The following is a 16,215-nucleotide window of genomic DNA, read 5'->3' as shown; positions in this document are numbered from 1 at the left end:
CTCAGGTCTGGAAACTGGGCAAGGGATCTTGATTTCTCATTGGGGCAGCTGAACTCAGCTATCTGATCATCTATTTTTAATTGCTTTTGATGGTATATATGAAGCAATATGCTTGTTGGCTGCCCATCTGTCTTGCCTGTCAGAACACCATGTCCTATTAGCTATCTCCAGAGACTTCTGTGGACCAGGCCCCCTGGCTGTCATTCTAACCTTGATGTCCATTCCAGAAGTTACATCATCTTGCTCCAACAGTTAAATGCTGCCCCCTGCTTTGGTTATTCAACCATTTTCATCGCTACCAGGGAACCCAGTTCTGTAAACGTGCCTACATTGTTCCAACCAACAGAGGATGGCCCCTACTGAGCATCTCGAGGATACTGGTGTCTTCTCAGCAGTGCATGACCACCTTGTTAAGTTAGTGTCTCTGAGGAACAGTCGAGGGATGGGGTTCCCAGCTGTAGAGAGGATAGTCGTGCCAATTTCACCAGGCTTTAGAGTCCCCCTTTCCATAATCTGTCCCTGCCGCTCCCCTATCTCTACTTCTGTTTGTCTAGTGTGTACCTTGGCTTACAGCAAGCCTCTAAGAGCTACCCAGGAGCATCTTAGAACCGTCACCCATGGCCCTTGCCAGGCTAGTGAAGTTCTGTGGCACAGAAGAGTGCATCCATATCAACAATTCTCCTCTTTCCAGTTTCCTATTCCCCTTTCTTCATTTAGGATCCACTCCCAGACACAATCCCTTGGCACCTGCTGGTACGTGTTCACCGGTCCTACAGTGCCATTGGCCTAGAAACCCTCTCTTCACCTAGCAGCCCCACACAGGACATTCCCAGTCAGGGCATGCCACGGCTACTCTGCATAGTCCTCATTCAGGCAAGAAGTGGGGTGGGAAGGTCTGTCTCCAAAGCAGGGGCAGGAGTTCTCTTCTGCAGGCCCAGTGGGTTCAGGGGATCTGGAGTTCAGAGTTCCCATGCACATCTTCCTAGAGAGCTCCTTTCTGAGTTTCAGGACTTCACTCCTTCATTAGTGCCCTAACTTTGGCATAAGAGACCATATAGAACTTAGAATTCAGTCTTCTCTGGAGTTCTGCCATTCTTAAAATTAGGGCCGGGCCTTCCTTACTGTCTGCTTTCCAGCTGCAGGTATGAGGATCTCTTGGTTTAGGAGGTGATTAACAGATTTAAGCCTGTCATTTACTCTTTTCAACATGTTAGTGGCACTTAGCAATAGCCATCAAAATCCACGGTTCTTAGAGTTACTATTTGAAATCCTTTTGTAAATGTCAGGCAATCGTATCAGCTGGTATGCCTCTTCCCCTGTAGCTCACCCAGTTTCCTACAGGTGAAAGTTTTGGCAATGGCACTGTTATAACACCCCAGGGACTATCAACATTCCGCTTGTCACCATCTGGCCAGGCAGTGATCCAACACCAGAACCCCATCCTTAAAGCCCATTTGCTGGGATTGTTACCTGAAGTTAGGTTCCTTGGAAGCAGAGACTGAGATAAAGTTTCTAAGTAAGTGATTTATTATGGGAATTTTTTCAGGAGAAGAGGGGGGAGGGAAGCAGGATTGAGTGGTGGGAAAAACCAAGTATGGATGTGGCCCCAGCTGGAGACTAGCTCCAGCTTGGTCTCGTGGGGACTGAAGGAGCATGAATCACACCACACATTGGTCCCACCTTGGGGCTGAGGGCCAGCCCCCACGCTCAAGAGGTGTAAACTCCAGGTGAATCTGGCACTGGAAGAAGGTGATGCTTTGGGGAGCGGTGGCATCAGCGGCCAATCCTCACAGCAGCCAGGAGATGAGGATTCTGCCCCAAAAGGGAATTTTCCAGGATACCAACCACCTCCACTATGCCAGTGAACTGCTCTCATTTGTTTCTTCAATAGCGAACACTTCCCTGAATTTCCTCTCGAATTCTTCCTCCAGTCTAAGTCCCATTAGGCCAAAGTCATGGTACTGAAAAATAAATCATAGAGACAGATATAACGATCCTCATTGTCAGTGTTAGACACCTTGCAATCAAGAAGGTTGAAGACCTTGTCTTAAACACCTAAGTTACATTAACCAGGTGATGCTTAAAAATTCATGCAGCTAAGAGGAACTGTTATTTCCTAAATGCAGGATTACTCCTCATTAAGCAGACAGAAACGGGAAATCATTGCCTACTTGGGACTTCGACTTACTTGGTTTGGGTTGTTTATTTTAGTGAGACTTAGAAAAGTTCTTTGCAACAACCATCAAAGAGCCCAGTCTAACTACAATCAGCCATCTCCTTCCCCACCAATTCTGTCCTCTCTGGTGACCCCTGTAAACTACATGCTCCATTCACATGCAAAGGAATCTGAAATTGGGACTTCTGAGAGTTTCCAGTGAGTTATCTGGGGAGAGATAAGAAGGGTGTGATTCTCTCCTTGAGTTTGGAACAGGCGGGACTCCTCTGTTCTCTGTGGGCACTTGTTTCCTTGAAGGGGGGGAATGAGCTCTCGGGAGCCTGGGGTTCTGGTTGCAGAAATACCTTCTGACTCACTGTTACTCTGCCATGGTGAGCTTATGTCCTGAATTAGAAATGTCACTGCCTTCCAGAAGCCTTCCTTGTGCGGGCTTGTCGTAAGGTGAGGGAAATGTAAAATTTTCCCGGCACCAGAATATGAGGGCAGAGCGACTCAAAGGGAAAAAATGAAACGAAAGCAGGGAGAGCCTCTCACCTTGTAAGACATCCTGTGGTTCTGAAAGATGAGGCGCACGTCCCGCACGAACCCCTCCACTTGGCGATAACCCTGTTTATTCAGCTTCTTCTTGATTTTGTCCAACCACATGGGTTCCTTTAGGTTTTGAGAGACCTCTCTAATCTGGTGAGAAAAAAAAATACCAATGGGAGAGTTACTGGCATAGTTCAATGTCCCCAAATCCAGCAGAGATACAAGGTACAGATAATGGCGGCTCATGCTCTCCCTCTCATGGGTTCAGATCACAAATCCCTCCGGTGCCTGTAGGAAGGGCAGGGAACGTCACTGTGGCCTATAATCATGGTTGGTTGTTATTACTTACATAATAATAATACGGAATCTTCGAAAAAAAGGAGCTCTCTGAATGGCAGTAGACCTTCAAGAGGAGGAACTCACATTTCTGCAAAAGAAGAAGGCTGTGAATAAAAAGCAGTTTGGACACATTAAGCCCTTACACATGCCCAGGCAGAGGCATGACTCACACCAGTGTTCTGGAAGTTTCCCCAAACAGGTTGGCTCTTGGAAACAGACATGTAATAATTGAGTTATTTTTTCCACAGTCCAGTTCTGGTATGATTTCAGCATGATTGACACATGGCTTGGATGAACAGTCTCCCGTGGGGCGCCCTTCCCTTCACCCCTTGTCTGTTGGAATTCTCACGTGTCCAGGGTAAGAAGGCTTGGGGTGGGCACCCAACTCACCACCTGCTCCTCAGGCTGCATCTGCCTCTCCAGGACCTCAGATTCCCTGTGACTCTGCTGCCTCCCGAAAGACTCCTTTATCCGGCAGAAGGTGCAACTCCACGGGCTCCTGAGAGGTCGGGCGTAAGTGAGCAAGGGCCAAGCCCCTGGAAACAGCCCCTGTTCCCACGGCTGCCACCGTCCTCCTTTCAGGCATGGCTGGTGGACACAGCTGGGAGACGAAGGGGACACCTCCCAGAGTCTCCAAGACCCCACGTGGGGCCTGAGCCCACGACCCTCCTCCCATCGAGGCTGGCAACAGGGGGTTCAGTGCGCAGAGGGCCGTGTCAGGGTGAGTGGTGGGCTCTCCTTTCCCCACCCGAGCTGCTGGGAGCACAAGGCGCCCTGCCTGTCACACCCAAGTGTCAAAACTGGGCCTTCACCCCTGGGGATCCAGGTCTCTATCAGCCCGTTGAGCCCATGGTTAAATGCATGAACCAGGCCACGCTTCCCTCCTTTTCTGAAAAAGCACAGAACACAAACAGCTTGTGTTCCCACCTCTGTGAACAGGAGCCCAGGCTGGAAAACTTCTTGAAGGGACAGTGGCAGTATGAAAGCAAGGGATCCAGCCACCAGCCTCAGCATCCCAGCCTAAGCAAAGAACAGCATTCTCTCGTGCTGCCAGCATCTTTAAACAGCTCTCTGGATCATACTGCTGGACCCCGTACGTCCAACCCTGCTCTTTCTCTGCCTGGACACATAGGTTCCTCCTATGGCAGGGGGAAGGCTTCCTAACTGGGGTGGGGGGACTTCATCTCACAAACCTCTCAGCTTCCACAGGTGGGATGTGACAGTCCTCATGAAAAGATCTTGAACAAGTATCACAGCAGAACAGCTGTCCTCCATCCCGGCACGTCTCACACACGTCAGAGTTTCCCAGCTAGAAGGCGAAAGAATGTCCGTACCCCTGGTGAGACCCCAGCAGGCCACCGCTATGAGAATCTAGAATTCGCTGCCTTTGTGTGAACCTGCCTGGACACATTTATGCTTCTCCCCGAGGGATGAAGGAGCAGCATGGAGTGGAGACTTCAGAAGAAATCGCCATCTGCAATGCTGCCCAGGAGGGGGGGGCTTGTGTGTCATACCAGAAAAGTTCTTCCTATAAAACCAGAGATCCTAACACAGAAAGACTAGCAGCAAAACAAGAAGATGATGTTATAGGAACCTGAATAATATTATCACCTTGCAGATAAGACAAGTCCCCGAAATAAAGTGTTAAATGCATTTGCCTATACCACAAGCAGACAGACTCCCAGGCGAAATATTGAGAATTTAATAGACGGGATAAACTCCCTACTGTGGAAAGTTGATAGAAAATGAAAAGACACTCATTAACAATTATTTTGAGTCTTGTTTTGGGCTTTTGGTGAAAATACTTGTGTTGGGTGAATTGGGTTCTGGCTATTTCTTTTGTTGTTAAAAATGGCTATGCATGAAGAGCTGCTAGCCACAGTGAACATCTAGCCAAATACTCCCATTCGGTGTTGCAGGGGATCCTCAAGGACACCTCCAACGGGGGCTGAGACTGCTCTGGCACGGAGCCATGGGGCCATTTTTCTTCTCATCAGTGCAGACACTCATAGATTACTATCATCAATCCCCAGGAAGTGATGACCCCTCTCCCCAGAAGGACAAGGAAATAACAAATACGACCAATGTTTAAGAATCTCCCATATGTATAGTTCTTAACAGATACATCTGCTTGCTTCTCTATCCAGCTGCACACTAAAATCGTCCAGGCAGAGTATGTAAAATACTAATGTCCTGGCCCCAACACCAGAGATACTGAATCAATTGGTCTGGGTGGGAGCAGCCATTGGTATTCTTTTTTAATTTATAAAATGGGTAATTTTTGTATCCGAATCATTTGGGACTTTTGAACAATCCTAATGTCCAAAACATAGCCTAGACTGATTAAATCAGAATTTCCTATAGAGTGGAATCCAGGTAATGTTTTTCAAAGGTCCTCAGGTCACTCAGTGTTGAGTCAACCCAAGTTGAGATTTAGTCTGGTTATTAGGCATGGGGATATTATAAGTCAATGTTGAATTGGCCCATAATATCTACCCCTGGAGAGATTATGAACAGGGGTGAGGGTGTACGTCCATCCTAGACGAGCCACACAAACACTGGACTGGAAAGCTGTTTAGATGATTGAAGACTCCCTCAGTTGGCCAAGGGTCAAAATCAGTGTGGATAAGAATAAATCTTGTTGGGGGACTGCTTTGAATGTAAAGTGTACACGAAACCATCTGACTACCCCTCCTCTGTTGGACGTCCTGTGTCAGTATTACCGCTTGATACCCTCTGTGAGTGCTGCCCCCTGGAGTTGTACAAGGGTGACTGCTTCAAATGTCTATTTTGATGCAACGAAAGGAATCAAAGTATAATTTAGCGTAGAGACTGCAGTCACCCATAATTTTGACAGACCTTATAGCAGGCATCCACGTGGGACCACCCCGTGATGGGCTGCGTGGTGATCGTTTCAGCCCTCACCAGCTTAGCACCCTGATGGCTCCCTCAAGACCAGATACATGGCCTCCATAAAAGGCCCACTTGCCCTGCATGCATTTCTCTGCAGGATTCACAATAGGGTCCACCCCCCTAGACTCACCAGCTTGGCCGAGCCTGTTCCTTCTGGCGGATCTTAGCTCTGCCTACACCTTGGAGTGGTTGTTTTGGACTTTCCTTTCCTTCCCTATTGCCTTCTTTAAAATTATTTTCTCCCAGATTTGCTCCTTACTCCTAATCTGCACACCAGCTTTGGCTATTACCACTTCAGGCCCTGGCTCTAGAGACCCCAGTGGTCTAGAGCTCTGCCTCCCATACTCACTTTCAAGGGGACATGAGGAAACAGGAAGGTTTCCCTGAGCAAATAGGAAAGGATGAAATAACAAATACAACCACACATGGTCTCCAGAACCACCTTCCTGGTGCGGGTGATCCGTCTGCTGTTCTCTGCTCATTACGTACAGTGACACACTCCAACTGAGTGTGAGCACACGTCAGGGAAACACAGTGATGACACAGTGCCCCAGGGACACGGCCTGGATTATCTGGGGTTAGAGGTGTAGTACTTACATAAGGGTCAACTAAGGTGTTGTTGTAAGGCTTTGGTATTGTCCGCTGAAAAGAGAGAAAGATTAAATGACAATACTGAATACAAGGATTGCATCCATCCCTCATTTAACAGCTATCTGTGGAGGAACTCAAGCCACAGTCTACCCATTATTTCATACCTGTTTTATGGACTTAAATATATCTACTTGGAGAATAAAAAGTACCAAAATACCACTGTTTGGCCCAATGCAAGTTCAATTTCCTGGATTTCTGACCCAAGGTAGGTCTTCATGAAGCCATGCAGGGAGGCTGCCCCTGGTTTCTACAGATGGAGTTGAAGAAACTCCACTGGTTCTCCTACTTCGAAGGGTTCTCAGCTATTTTTCTCTCCATTAGAAAGTATCACCCCACCAGGAGGAGATGCAATGAGAGAATCAGGTCAAGAACTCATCACCAACAGCCCCCCAGTGACCACAGGACCCAGAGTCCTGGAATCTATAGAAATGTCCCAGAGAACTGCGCTGCCTTTTGCAGTCTTCTTAGGACACGGTCTCTAAGATAAAATGTGCCCAATGTCCCCAGTGCTGCAGCTTTTCTTCCAGAAGGTCACCCTCCTCTCTCCCAAAAAGACGTCAGCTGGGTGACTTTTCAGAGGTAATTGATTATCACTCACTAAACTTACAATGCTTTTGCATATTCAGTAAAACGACCTGGCCTCCTTCCCTCTGAAATGCAGCTTTTATCTCCAGCCCAGGGCAGAGTAGTCACAGACAAGTGTGATCCACCGGACAATGACCTGAGAAGTGGCCATGCCATTGCCCATCTCTCTGGGTGACCTAAAATCCCCCGCCCCTCCCCATGTTAGAATTCGAGGTTGAAACAATCCTTGAGGTCAGGAATATTGTTTCAATCAACTTTAATGACCACTGGACATTTAGTATGGGCTTGATAATCATATGTCGAATGAATAAATGAATGAATATTGCTTAGCTTAGGAAAAGGGATTACTTGCTATCTCTTAATAAATATTAGCATACAATACACTGGAGGAATATATTATTTTATAACACAGCAACTGTCACCAAAAGATATTAGTGGCCCTTGTCAGGAGCCAATAAGCTACCATGTGGTATTAAGAGTGATACTGAAGTTTCCAAAAGCCAAGGGGCTCCATCAGCAAAAGAGGTTCTGAGAGGCACAGAGGACCCCTAGGGGTAATAATGGATTGCAAGATCTGCCATTTTGGAGAGCTCACACGGAGACACAAAATATAGAGGCAGCTGAGGCTTGTTGCTGAAAAGTGTTGCACCCATGGATAAGGGTAGATCCTGTTGAGAAGTTGCCAGCTCACAGGGGTAATCTAACCGAGTAACTATTTTATCTTATTTTTTAATTTTTATTCTATTTTTTAAGTAAGTTGTATGACCAACGTGGGACTTGAACTCATGATCCTGAGACAAGAGTCACATGTCTACCCACTGAACCAGCAGGAATCCCAAACTGAGTAACTCTAGACATCTGGGAAATGATACAGATGCTGGTCTTTAAAATACTAAAAGATCAAATACTAGTTTCCCTTTAGGAAATCCGGGGGATGAAATGTCCCAAGGACTGAAAGTTCAAATGATCCAGGGCATCATCAGATAAGCACATTCCTAGTGGAAGACAAAGTCTCATTGGCCAGCTAGGCATGGCCTATCTTAGAAGTCTGAATGTCTTGGATGGCCACTCCTACTTGAACTGTGTAAGAATGACACTTCTCTCCTCTCCCTCTTTCTCAAGTTCTTGTTCATACTCAATCTTGGAAAAGCCATCACCTTGCCTTGAATCTACACTGCACTTAACCTGTTTGTTTGTTGTCTACATAGACTTTTTCCATAGAGGAAAAAATCATTTTCTCAGAAAGGAGGTCTGGACAGCCCCTCTGATGGAGCCAAAAGGGTAGCATCAAAGTAAATAATTTTCCAGATCTGCCCCTCCCAAATGATACATCAATCTTCCAAGAACTTCCTTCCCAACAGCACCATCCTCAAGAAGGGCAAATAATTTCCCCTGGGGAAAAAAAGTACATCTGTGTGTACATTTAAGTGGAAGGTGAAAGGGGATGAAATGGATCAGAAAAGAAAATATGCCTTTTGTTTCCTATCTCATGAAATGATATGGTTTTGTATATGTCTCAGGATAGACTATCTGCTAGAGTGGGGTCATCTGAATCACTTAATGAAATCACCATTAGACTTCATTAAAGTTAGACAATAGTAATGATGATTTTAAAATCTGGATTTGAGTTGAAGATGACCCTATATCACCTTATTTTTTTCTAAGATTTATTCATTCATTTAAGAGACAGAGAGAGAGAGCACACGAATGGGGGCAGAGGCAGAGGGAGAGGGAGACAAGCAGACTACCAGCTGAGTGGGGAGCCCGACGCAGGGCTCTATCCCTGATATCATAACCTGAACTGAAATCAAGACTCAGATGCTTAACTGACTGAGCCACCCAGGTGCCCCGACCCTGTCTTATTATGAAATGTCTTTTTGTATTGCATAATCATGTTTGCTTTTGCAACTTTGACACCCTTACAACATCTGCAGCTACAGTTAAAGCATATGCATGAGGTCTGTTTTGATGGCTCTTTATCATCTCCGCCTCAAACGATTTACCATTCAAAGAAGATCTTGTCTTTTGTGCAGCATAATGTTCAAAGTAGCAACTCTGTAGTCACGTGCCCAAAAAAGGGGAGAGGAGGGTTGGAGGTAATTATAATCACCCAATTGAGAACTAGAAGTCCATGTACATATAACATCAGTAATGTGATGAGAACTTACAAAAAGTGACATAATAATCACCTTTCTTTTCCTGAAATATTTTCTTGGAGGATTATGTAGAAGTCCTTTCTGAAAGATAAAAAGATCCAAGTTTGTGGCTAGCCTGTTTCTATTTTGTAAGTCTGGCATTTCCAGCCTTCTCCCATATGTATTTCTACCTGGGTGTCCCACTGTCAAAGCCAGGGTGGCTAAATGAGAAAACACCTCCCTCTCCTCACCTGTACTTCTAGAATTCAATCAGTGGTAGAATTTCAAGGATTGGAAAATCGTCTTTAGAACTTTTTTCTTTTCTCTTGTCTTTTTTCCTAAGTTTTAAGAGGTTTTCCTTCATAATCTCTTTAACACCTCCCACTTCCTTTCCATTCCCACCAATGCCACTCATGATGGGTCCATACACCAGGGCTATTCAATCAACACACACTTATCCCATGTGTACTGGGTATCAGACACTCTGGACAATCTTGGGCACACAAAGATGGACTAACCCTAGAGGTATCTAGAAAGAAAAAGAGAATGCACAGAAGGATGAGTATAAAACAGTATAAGAAGGGTCTTAGGAGTGGGCTCGTGGAACCCAGGGAAGGGAGGACCGGGGTCAGGTCATTCAGGGAATATTCAGAGAAGGGAGACATTTGACATGAGCACTGCAAGTCAAGTATAGGTATCTTTGGGCTGAAAGACACCAAAGTCATTTCAAGCCTCCAAAGTTGCCTGAAATATTGTTTTAAATATATCATTGCACACCTCAGAAGACTTCACTGATTTTTCATTTTCTATATTATGAGTTTAAACTCCTTAGGCTGATATTAAATCCCTCTATAAACAAGCCCAATCGATGGATCACTGCTTATCACACATAACCAGTCTACCCCAACTCAAAGAGATACTTTAGTTGTGGTTCTGGTTTTTATGGCTTTCTTTCTCTGGAGTATCCTCTTTCCATTTGTTTGACTGTAGACTGTCTTCTTTCAGTGCATGAAGTTGTCTGCATGAGACTGAGTCACTATGACCTCTCCCCCCACCAAGCTCAGGCCTTTATCCAGACAGAACCCCTTTTACAACATTAATGTGCAACATTTTAGGGAGGTTATGAATGTGGGGCATCTCTCCCTGGGTCAGCAGTAAACTCAGGGGCATCAGGTTTTAGCTATAACTCAACAAAAATTTGGTGAGTAAATAATGACCACACAACAAGGAAAGTCGCATCTGCTCCAGTCCTTGAAATACCTCCATCAGCCATCGTAGGGGCCTTCCACCACAGCGCACACTCAGCTTCCAGTTCTTCGATCTTGCGTGGCCTCCTCTGACTTCAAATTCCTTGGGGGTGAACCAATTTCCATCCTCACTCTGTATACACCTCTCCAAGACTCCTGTAAGACCAGGGTAAGTTGAGCCTGAGCCCTCTTTGTCTTCAGAACTCAGATGATGGGCTCTCACCACAATGCCTCTGGAGCCACCCAATTTGGGCTCAAGATTTTTAGCAGGAGGGTCTAGCCTCCATTTTCAGCCTTTGAAATCCCCAAATAAGTCCCCTCAAACGAGATTTCCTGCCTTGGGGCAACATTTCTTTAAAACTTGGCGCAACAAAAAGGTGATAATTACCATAGAAATCAACCCTTTAAAAGTATTTCAAATCATCTACAAAGGAAAAGCAAGGGAACCTGAAGATTGAGAGGATCTCAGGTTGCTGGGGACAGAGAACAGGCCAGAAACTCCAATGGCTCTTGGGGCAATGGGAAAGTAGAACCCCAAGTTGAGACTGAGCTTAGAATCCTATCACCCGACATCTGTAGCCTTTATTCCGTTTTTTTAATCCAGTGTAATGGCATTATTAAGCAGAGCTTTTCCCATCCCTGAAATCACGGATAGCTGATATTAAAAATAACTGTGAAATGTTACCCAGTGGAAAATTAAGCTACGCATAGAAGATAATCATATGCTAAACAGCATTTCTCAGTCATTGGAGAAATGCAAATCAAAAACATAATGAGATACCACCTCATATCCACTAGGATGGTCATAATTAAAAAATCAGACAATAACAAGTATTGATAAGGACATAGAAAAATTGGGGCCCTCAGACATTGCCAGTGGGAATATGAAATAGGGCAGCCACTGTAGAAAACATTTTGGTGCTTTCTCCGTAAGTTAAATATAGATTTACCGCATGAACCAGCAGTTGCACTCCTGGGTATGTAACCAAAAGAATTGAAAACATTCGTTCACACAAAAACTCATACATGAATATTCAAAACAACATTATTCATAATAGCCAAAGAATGGAAACAACCCAAACTGATGGATGAATGATGTATTTGGTGTATTCACACCATGAAATAAATTATTTGGCCAAAAAAAAAAAAAAAAAGCAGCAGCAATACATGCTACTACACGGATGAATCTTGAAAACATCATGTTAAGTGAAAGAGCCCCGTCATATACGTAGAATAGGCCAATTTATGAAGCAGAAAATAGATTAGTGGCTGCTTAGGGCTGGGCGCTGGGATGAACTGGGAATGTGTACTGACTGCAAATAGACATGGCATTTGCTTTAGTGGGGGACAGACACAAATGTTCTAAGATTAGATTGTGGTGATGGCTGAACAATCCTGGGAAAATGCAAAAAAAATTCAACATTGAACTGTGCACTCTGAGGGTTGAACTGTATGATACGTGATTATATCTCAGCTAAGCTGTTGAAGTATTTTACATTGATTATGTAAATTAATTCCTCACAGCTATACTGTGAGGCAGATTTTTAATTACTATCCCCTTTTTTAGATGGAAACTTCAAGCTCAGAAAGGTCCCCGTGTCTAATCAGATGAATCAGTCCCTCTTGGCAGAACTGTGGGTGGGGTTCAGGCTCTCTGATTCTAAATTCTATGGTCTTCTCACCACATCCAGCAGCCCGCCCTGGTGGTGATAATCCAGAAGGGAGAGAGGATATGAAGATGGAGGCTGAGGGCCTCTTCCCTTTTATTTCTGATTCACTTCTCTTTGGTTCTTTGGACATGTGGGAGTGAGCACCTAATATGTATAAGTTATGAAAGTGTAAAAATATCATCTTAGGAACCCCATCCTCCTTCCCCCAATTTCTTGAATGTTGTGTAATTCATATGGGTAACTCCATACTGCAAATCAAAGTAGATCGTGGAACTCACCTCGTTTCAGTCTCTTTTTATATAACATCCCCTTCACCTTACCACAGGTCACAGGAAGTATTTGAGAGTGAAAATTCACATTATCACCTCTGTGCTTTCTTGACCCTGAAAGAGAAGATTTCGTCATTCTGCCTCATTTTGCACATGCACGTGCACCTCTCCAACCCCGTGGATTTGTTCCCATGAAATCTAGACGTGCTTAGGGAAATCCATTCTACAAATCTCCAGCATCAGAGTCTTCATTCCATCTGACATTTTTGATAGATGACTACAGAATGTCTACCTCTATCTCATCCTTCAAATCCCACACAAACCAGAATGCTTTTACAGAGAAATCAGGCTTCAATAAAACTGCCTTCCTCCCAATCTAGTCAGCCTCACCGGTTCTTACATGACAATGAAACACACAACAGCTGCCATGTTCTGAAGGGAGCTCTCCAGCCACACTATTTCACTGTGGTTAGGAAGCTGGAGACAAAGTGCGAGACTGTACTTAGGTCTCCATAATTGAGATCTGACTGACTGAGCAGAGAGAGTGGAATGAACGATGGGGTAACCTAGTGGAGATGATGTCTGCTTTCTATTCTTGTTCTCTGCTTTGCTTCATTTCTCCCTCACCTCAGCTTTCTCCATAGCTAAAAGAGGAGCTCAGGGAACTCTAGAATAATCTTCACACTGCATGAAGAGAGGCGGCTGGAGACCTGACTCCGAAGAAGTAGGGATGAAAAGTCTTCAAATGGACTAACTCAAGGAGCATATATAGCTGATGCTGCCCTTCCAGCTGACGTTTTAGAGCCGTGATGGTAGGAGGGAGTGTCCATGGTCCAGTGTTGAGCCGGGTAGACTATCAGAACCGTGATAGACTGAGAATGAGTAGCTTAATTTGCTCTCTTGCTTTGTGATCAAGTGACAGGTCCAAGCCCACACAATTAAAAGTAGAGAAAGACAAAGACTACTGACCACCACTATAGGCCACCTGTGGTGTGCAACCTGTGACTTTCTATGTAGCAAAGGGAGGATCAACTAAATTATGTGGGTTATATGGCAACAGACAATTTCCAGCTCAAAATTTATCAGTTCAGTGAAGATAGCATCACTACAGTGGCCCCTGGACCCACAGGGTCTGATCACCAAGTTCTTTGTTTGTGGGATTATCTTGTTTCTCTCCTTGACATATTTTGAAAATGAGCCAAGTTGTATACATCTCACAACAGTTAGTAAAGCTATAAAGCAATTAGAGAAATGGGTTTATTACTAAAATCACAGAAAACAGGAAAGCACAGGAAATCAGCTGTTTAGTTATTGAACATTATTCCCCTTTTCTTCTTTACCTCTTGATCGGAATCGTTTCTGTAGGGCTCTATCATTAGGAGTTAAGTAAACACGAGGTCTGCCTCTCTTTCTCCCTGAGAAAATAGAAAAATATAATGACAATCACACACATGCAGTTGCATTGCATATATTAGTGATTTCCAAAATTCCCATTTAGATACAGCTTCCCCAAAGCCTGTCTAATGGATAAAGAAAAATATATAATCCCTAGTCTCAAGATACCAAGAACTAGATAGCTAATCTTAGGTTTATCTTGTATTTTATTTTTCACAGTCCTACATTAGTAAAACAAACAAGTGAAATCAGCATTTCACCTATATCTCATGCAGCCAGTTGTTAAGTGCGTAATAGATGCCAATTGGACATCTACTAATTTATTTGGTCTTTCCAACAAACATATGAGATGAAGATGATGATTACCGACATTACAGAAACTAAAATATTCAGAGAAAATTGAGACAAAAACTACAAAATTAAGTGAAAGCATTTCAGGTTTCTTCTTGCGGAGAAACAAAGAGATGCGCTGTGAAGGGAAACTCTGTGGCGGGTTTCACAGGTGAGACACGTTCCACACACCTTGAATGAAGTCATTTATATATTTGTGCTGAAAGTGATAATAAATGGGACCAAGGGCTTTGTCTACTTGGGTTTGGACAAAGATATTAGAATCTAAGAAACTAACCGGAAGAAGGCTAACCAAGAAGAATATGGGTAGAATTGAGTCTTCCAAAATCTTAATTTCAAATAGTTATTAAGGGTTGACTTGGTAGATGCTGCAGCAGGGAATGTTCTTCCTTTTGCAAGTTTTGGCTGTGGATATGCATCTCGGCGTTTGCTGTCATTCAAATGAGATTTAGTTTCTAAGGCAGGAAGACAAATTCATTTTCTTCTTTCTGTGTTCAATGCCCCACTATCTGGTGGTACTGAGTGGGGTTATGTAGATCCTATAAGGAAATGTTTTCCAGACTACCCAGTCCTAAGTGCTGTAAACTGTAAGCTGATTATGGGCATATTAGACCAGCAAAGCAAAAAGAATCTTTCTTTCAATTAAACCCAAAATGGACCAATTGCTTGGTAAATAGTCCCACTTTCTGGACTTCATCCCGCACAATTACTGAGAGAATTTTCATCTCTTCAAGACCAAAATGGCCCCATGGACAAATATTGATAATTAGACTTTATCACAACATCAACAAATTACAGACTTGCAAGTCACCACTCTGTTACAATTTAACGGAATATAAATATAATATAAAAGCAGCTCAAATGAGGGGTCTACAACGACTGATAAATTTCTACAAGAAAGTAAAGACTTGGGCCGGTAATACCCAGCTACTGAAACGGTGGAAATATGGTTCTCAAAAAGGCCGATTAATCTTTTTGCCCCCTCTCGCTTTCTCCCTCCAGAAAGTGGGGTCACCAGGAAATAGAAGGTCATCTACCCAGGTACAGTTCTCTAAGGGGCCCTCTTCACCTCTTCTCCACCCAAGATGCCGAAGTGGTTATGGACTTTCTCTGGTGCTCTCTCTCATTCCTCTTCCGAAGGTCTATGCTCACAGCCCCGTGAGAAGAGATCCAGATATCTTACTCTTGCCCTCCTATATCCCAGTCAGGCTTGGTACTAAAGCTCTAATCACAGCCTTGGACAATCTAAGAAATAGAGAGTTCTTTCTTGGCCTCTATCTGTCCCTCTCTCTGGTTACATCTTTCCTGGGACTGGTGACTATGTTAAATTTACCTTTCATCAAACCTGTTAGACCTAATATTTTTTTAGGGAGAAAAAGGAAATACACTGAAGTCCATTCTAGCCTGTGGAGCTTTTGGTATAAGGAGACTTGGAGCTTAAAACCAGCTAAATCATAATACAGCACTATTGTGTTTTACTTTGAAAATAGAGTGACTAAGCAAGACAGGATCAAACTCATTTTTGTGTCCCCAGGTTGTAATACCCATTTAATAACACCAAATTCCCCACCATGAACTCTAACAAGGCAGTCAGAATATAATTTAAGGTTATTTTTAAAAATTGTCAGGCTTGGTATTAATTAATCTCTAATTGTAAGTGTGACAGAATTTTAAATTCTTTCTTGTTATCCCAAAATTTTAGTAAAAGTCTCAATAGTCGGGAACAATTCACTAAGTGCCAAGAAGGGTAACCAGCGGCCCCAGTCCACCCAGGACTAAGGGGTATCCCAGATGCAGGATTTTCAGTGGCAAAACTGGAAATGTCTCGGGCAAACCAGGGTGAGTTGGTCACCCTAGTTTCAAGCAATCCACATCGTAAGGCAATGGCACCAAACTGCCTATGTGACCAAAGTATCGATCGAACAGGTTATGCCAGCTCTAGCTTTTCATTCACAT

At 44.0% G+C, this 16,215-nt stretch overlaps 1 protein-coding gene across 8 annotated transcripts in view; it reads right to left on the bottom strand.

Annotated features, from left to right (window-relative positions):
• Positions 1-1,504: 1,504 nt before the first annotated feature.
• LOC123790085 (nuclear body protein SP140-like protein) overlaps positions 1,505-16,215 on the bottom strand; it is a 62,198-nt gene continuing 47,487 nt past the window's right edge. For 7 of the 8 annotated variants that reach the window (XM_045794156.2, XM_045794155.2, XM_045794152.2 and 4 more), the window contains 10 exons: positions 13,854-13,928; positions 12,523-12,627; positions 10,588-10,730; positions 9,382-9,429; positions 6,554-6,598; positions 4,237-4,352; positions 3,434-3,542; positions 3,054-3,131; positions 2,711-2,854; positions 1,505-1,961 (listed from right to left, as the gene is read on the bottom strand). In XM_045794156.2, the coding sequence (XP_045650112.2) occupies positions 1,854-1,961; positions 2,711-2,854; positions 3,054-3,131; positions 3,434-3,542; positions 4,237-4,352; positions 6,554-6,598; positions 9,382-9,429; positions 10,588-10,730; positions 12,523-12,627; positions 13,854-13,928 (971 nt within the window). In that variant the 3' untranslated portion in view covers positions 1,505-1,853. The remainder of the gene's footprint in view (positions 1,962-2,710; positions 2,855-3,053; positions 3,132-3,433; positions 3,543-4,236; positions 4,353-6,553; positions 6,599-9,381; positions 9,430-10,587; positions 10,731-12,522; positions 12,628-13,853; positions 13,929-16,215) is intronic. The other variant, XM_045794154.2, reaches the window with a different exon arrangement.

This window comes from Ursus americanus, chromosome 1 (assembly GCF_024610735.1).
Source record: "Ursus americanus isolate L20-20 chromosome 1, mUrsAme1.1.p, whole genome shotgun sequence".
NCBI lineage: Eukaryota > Metazoa > Chordata > Mammalia > Carnivora > Ursidae > Ursus > Ursus americanus.
Note: the sequence above shows the minus strand (reverse complement) of the source record. Positions and strands in the feature narration are given on the sequence as shown.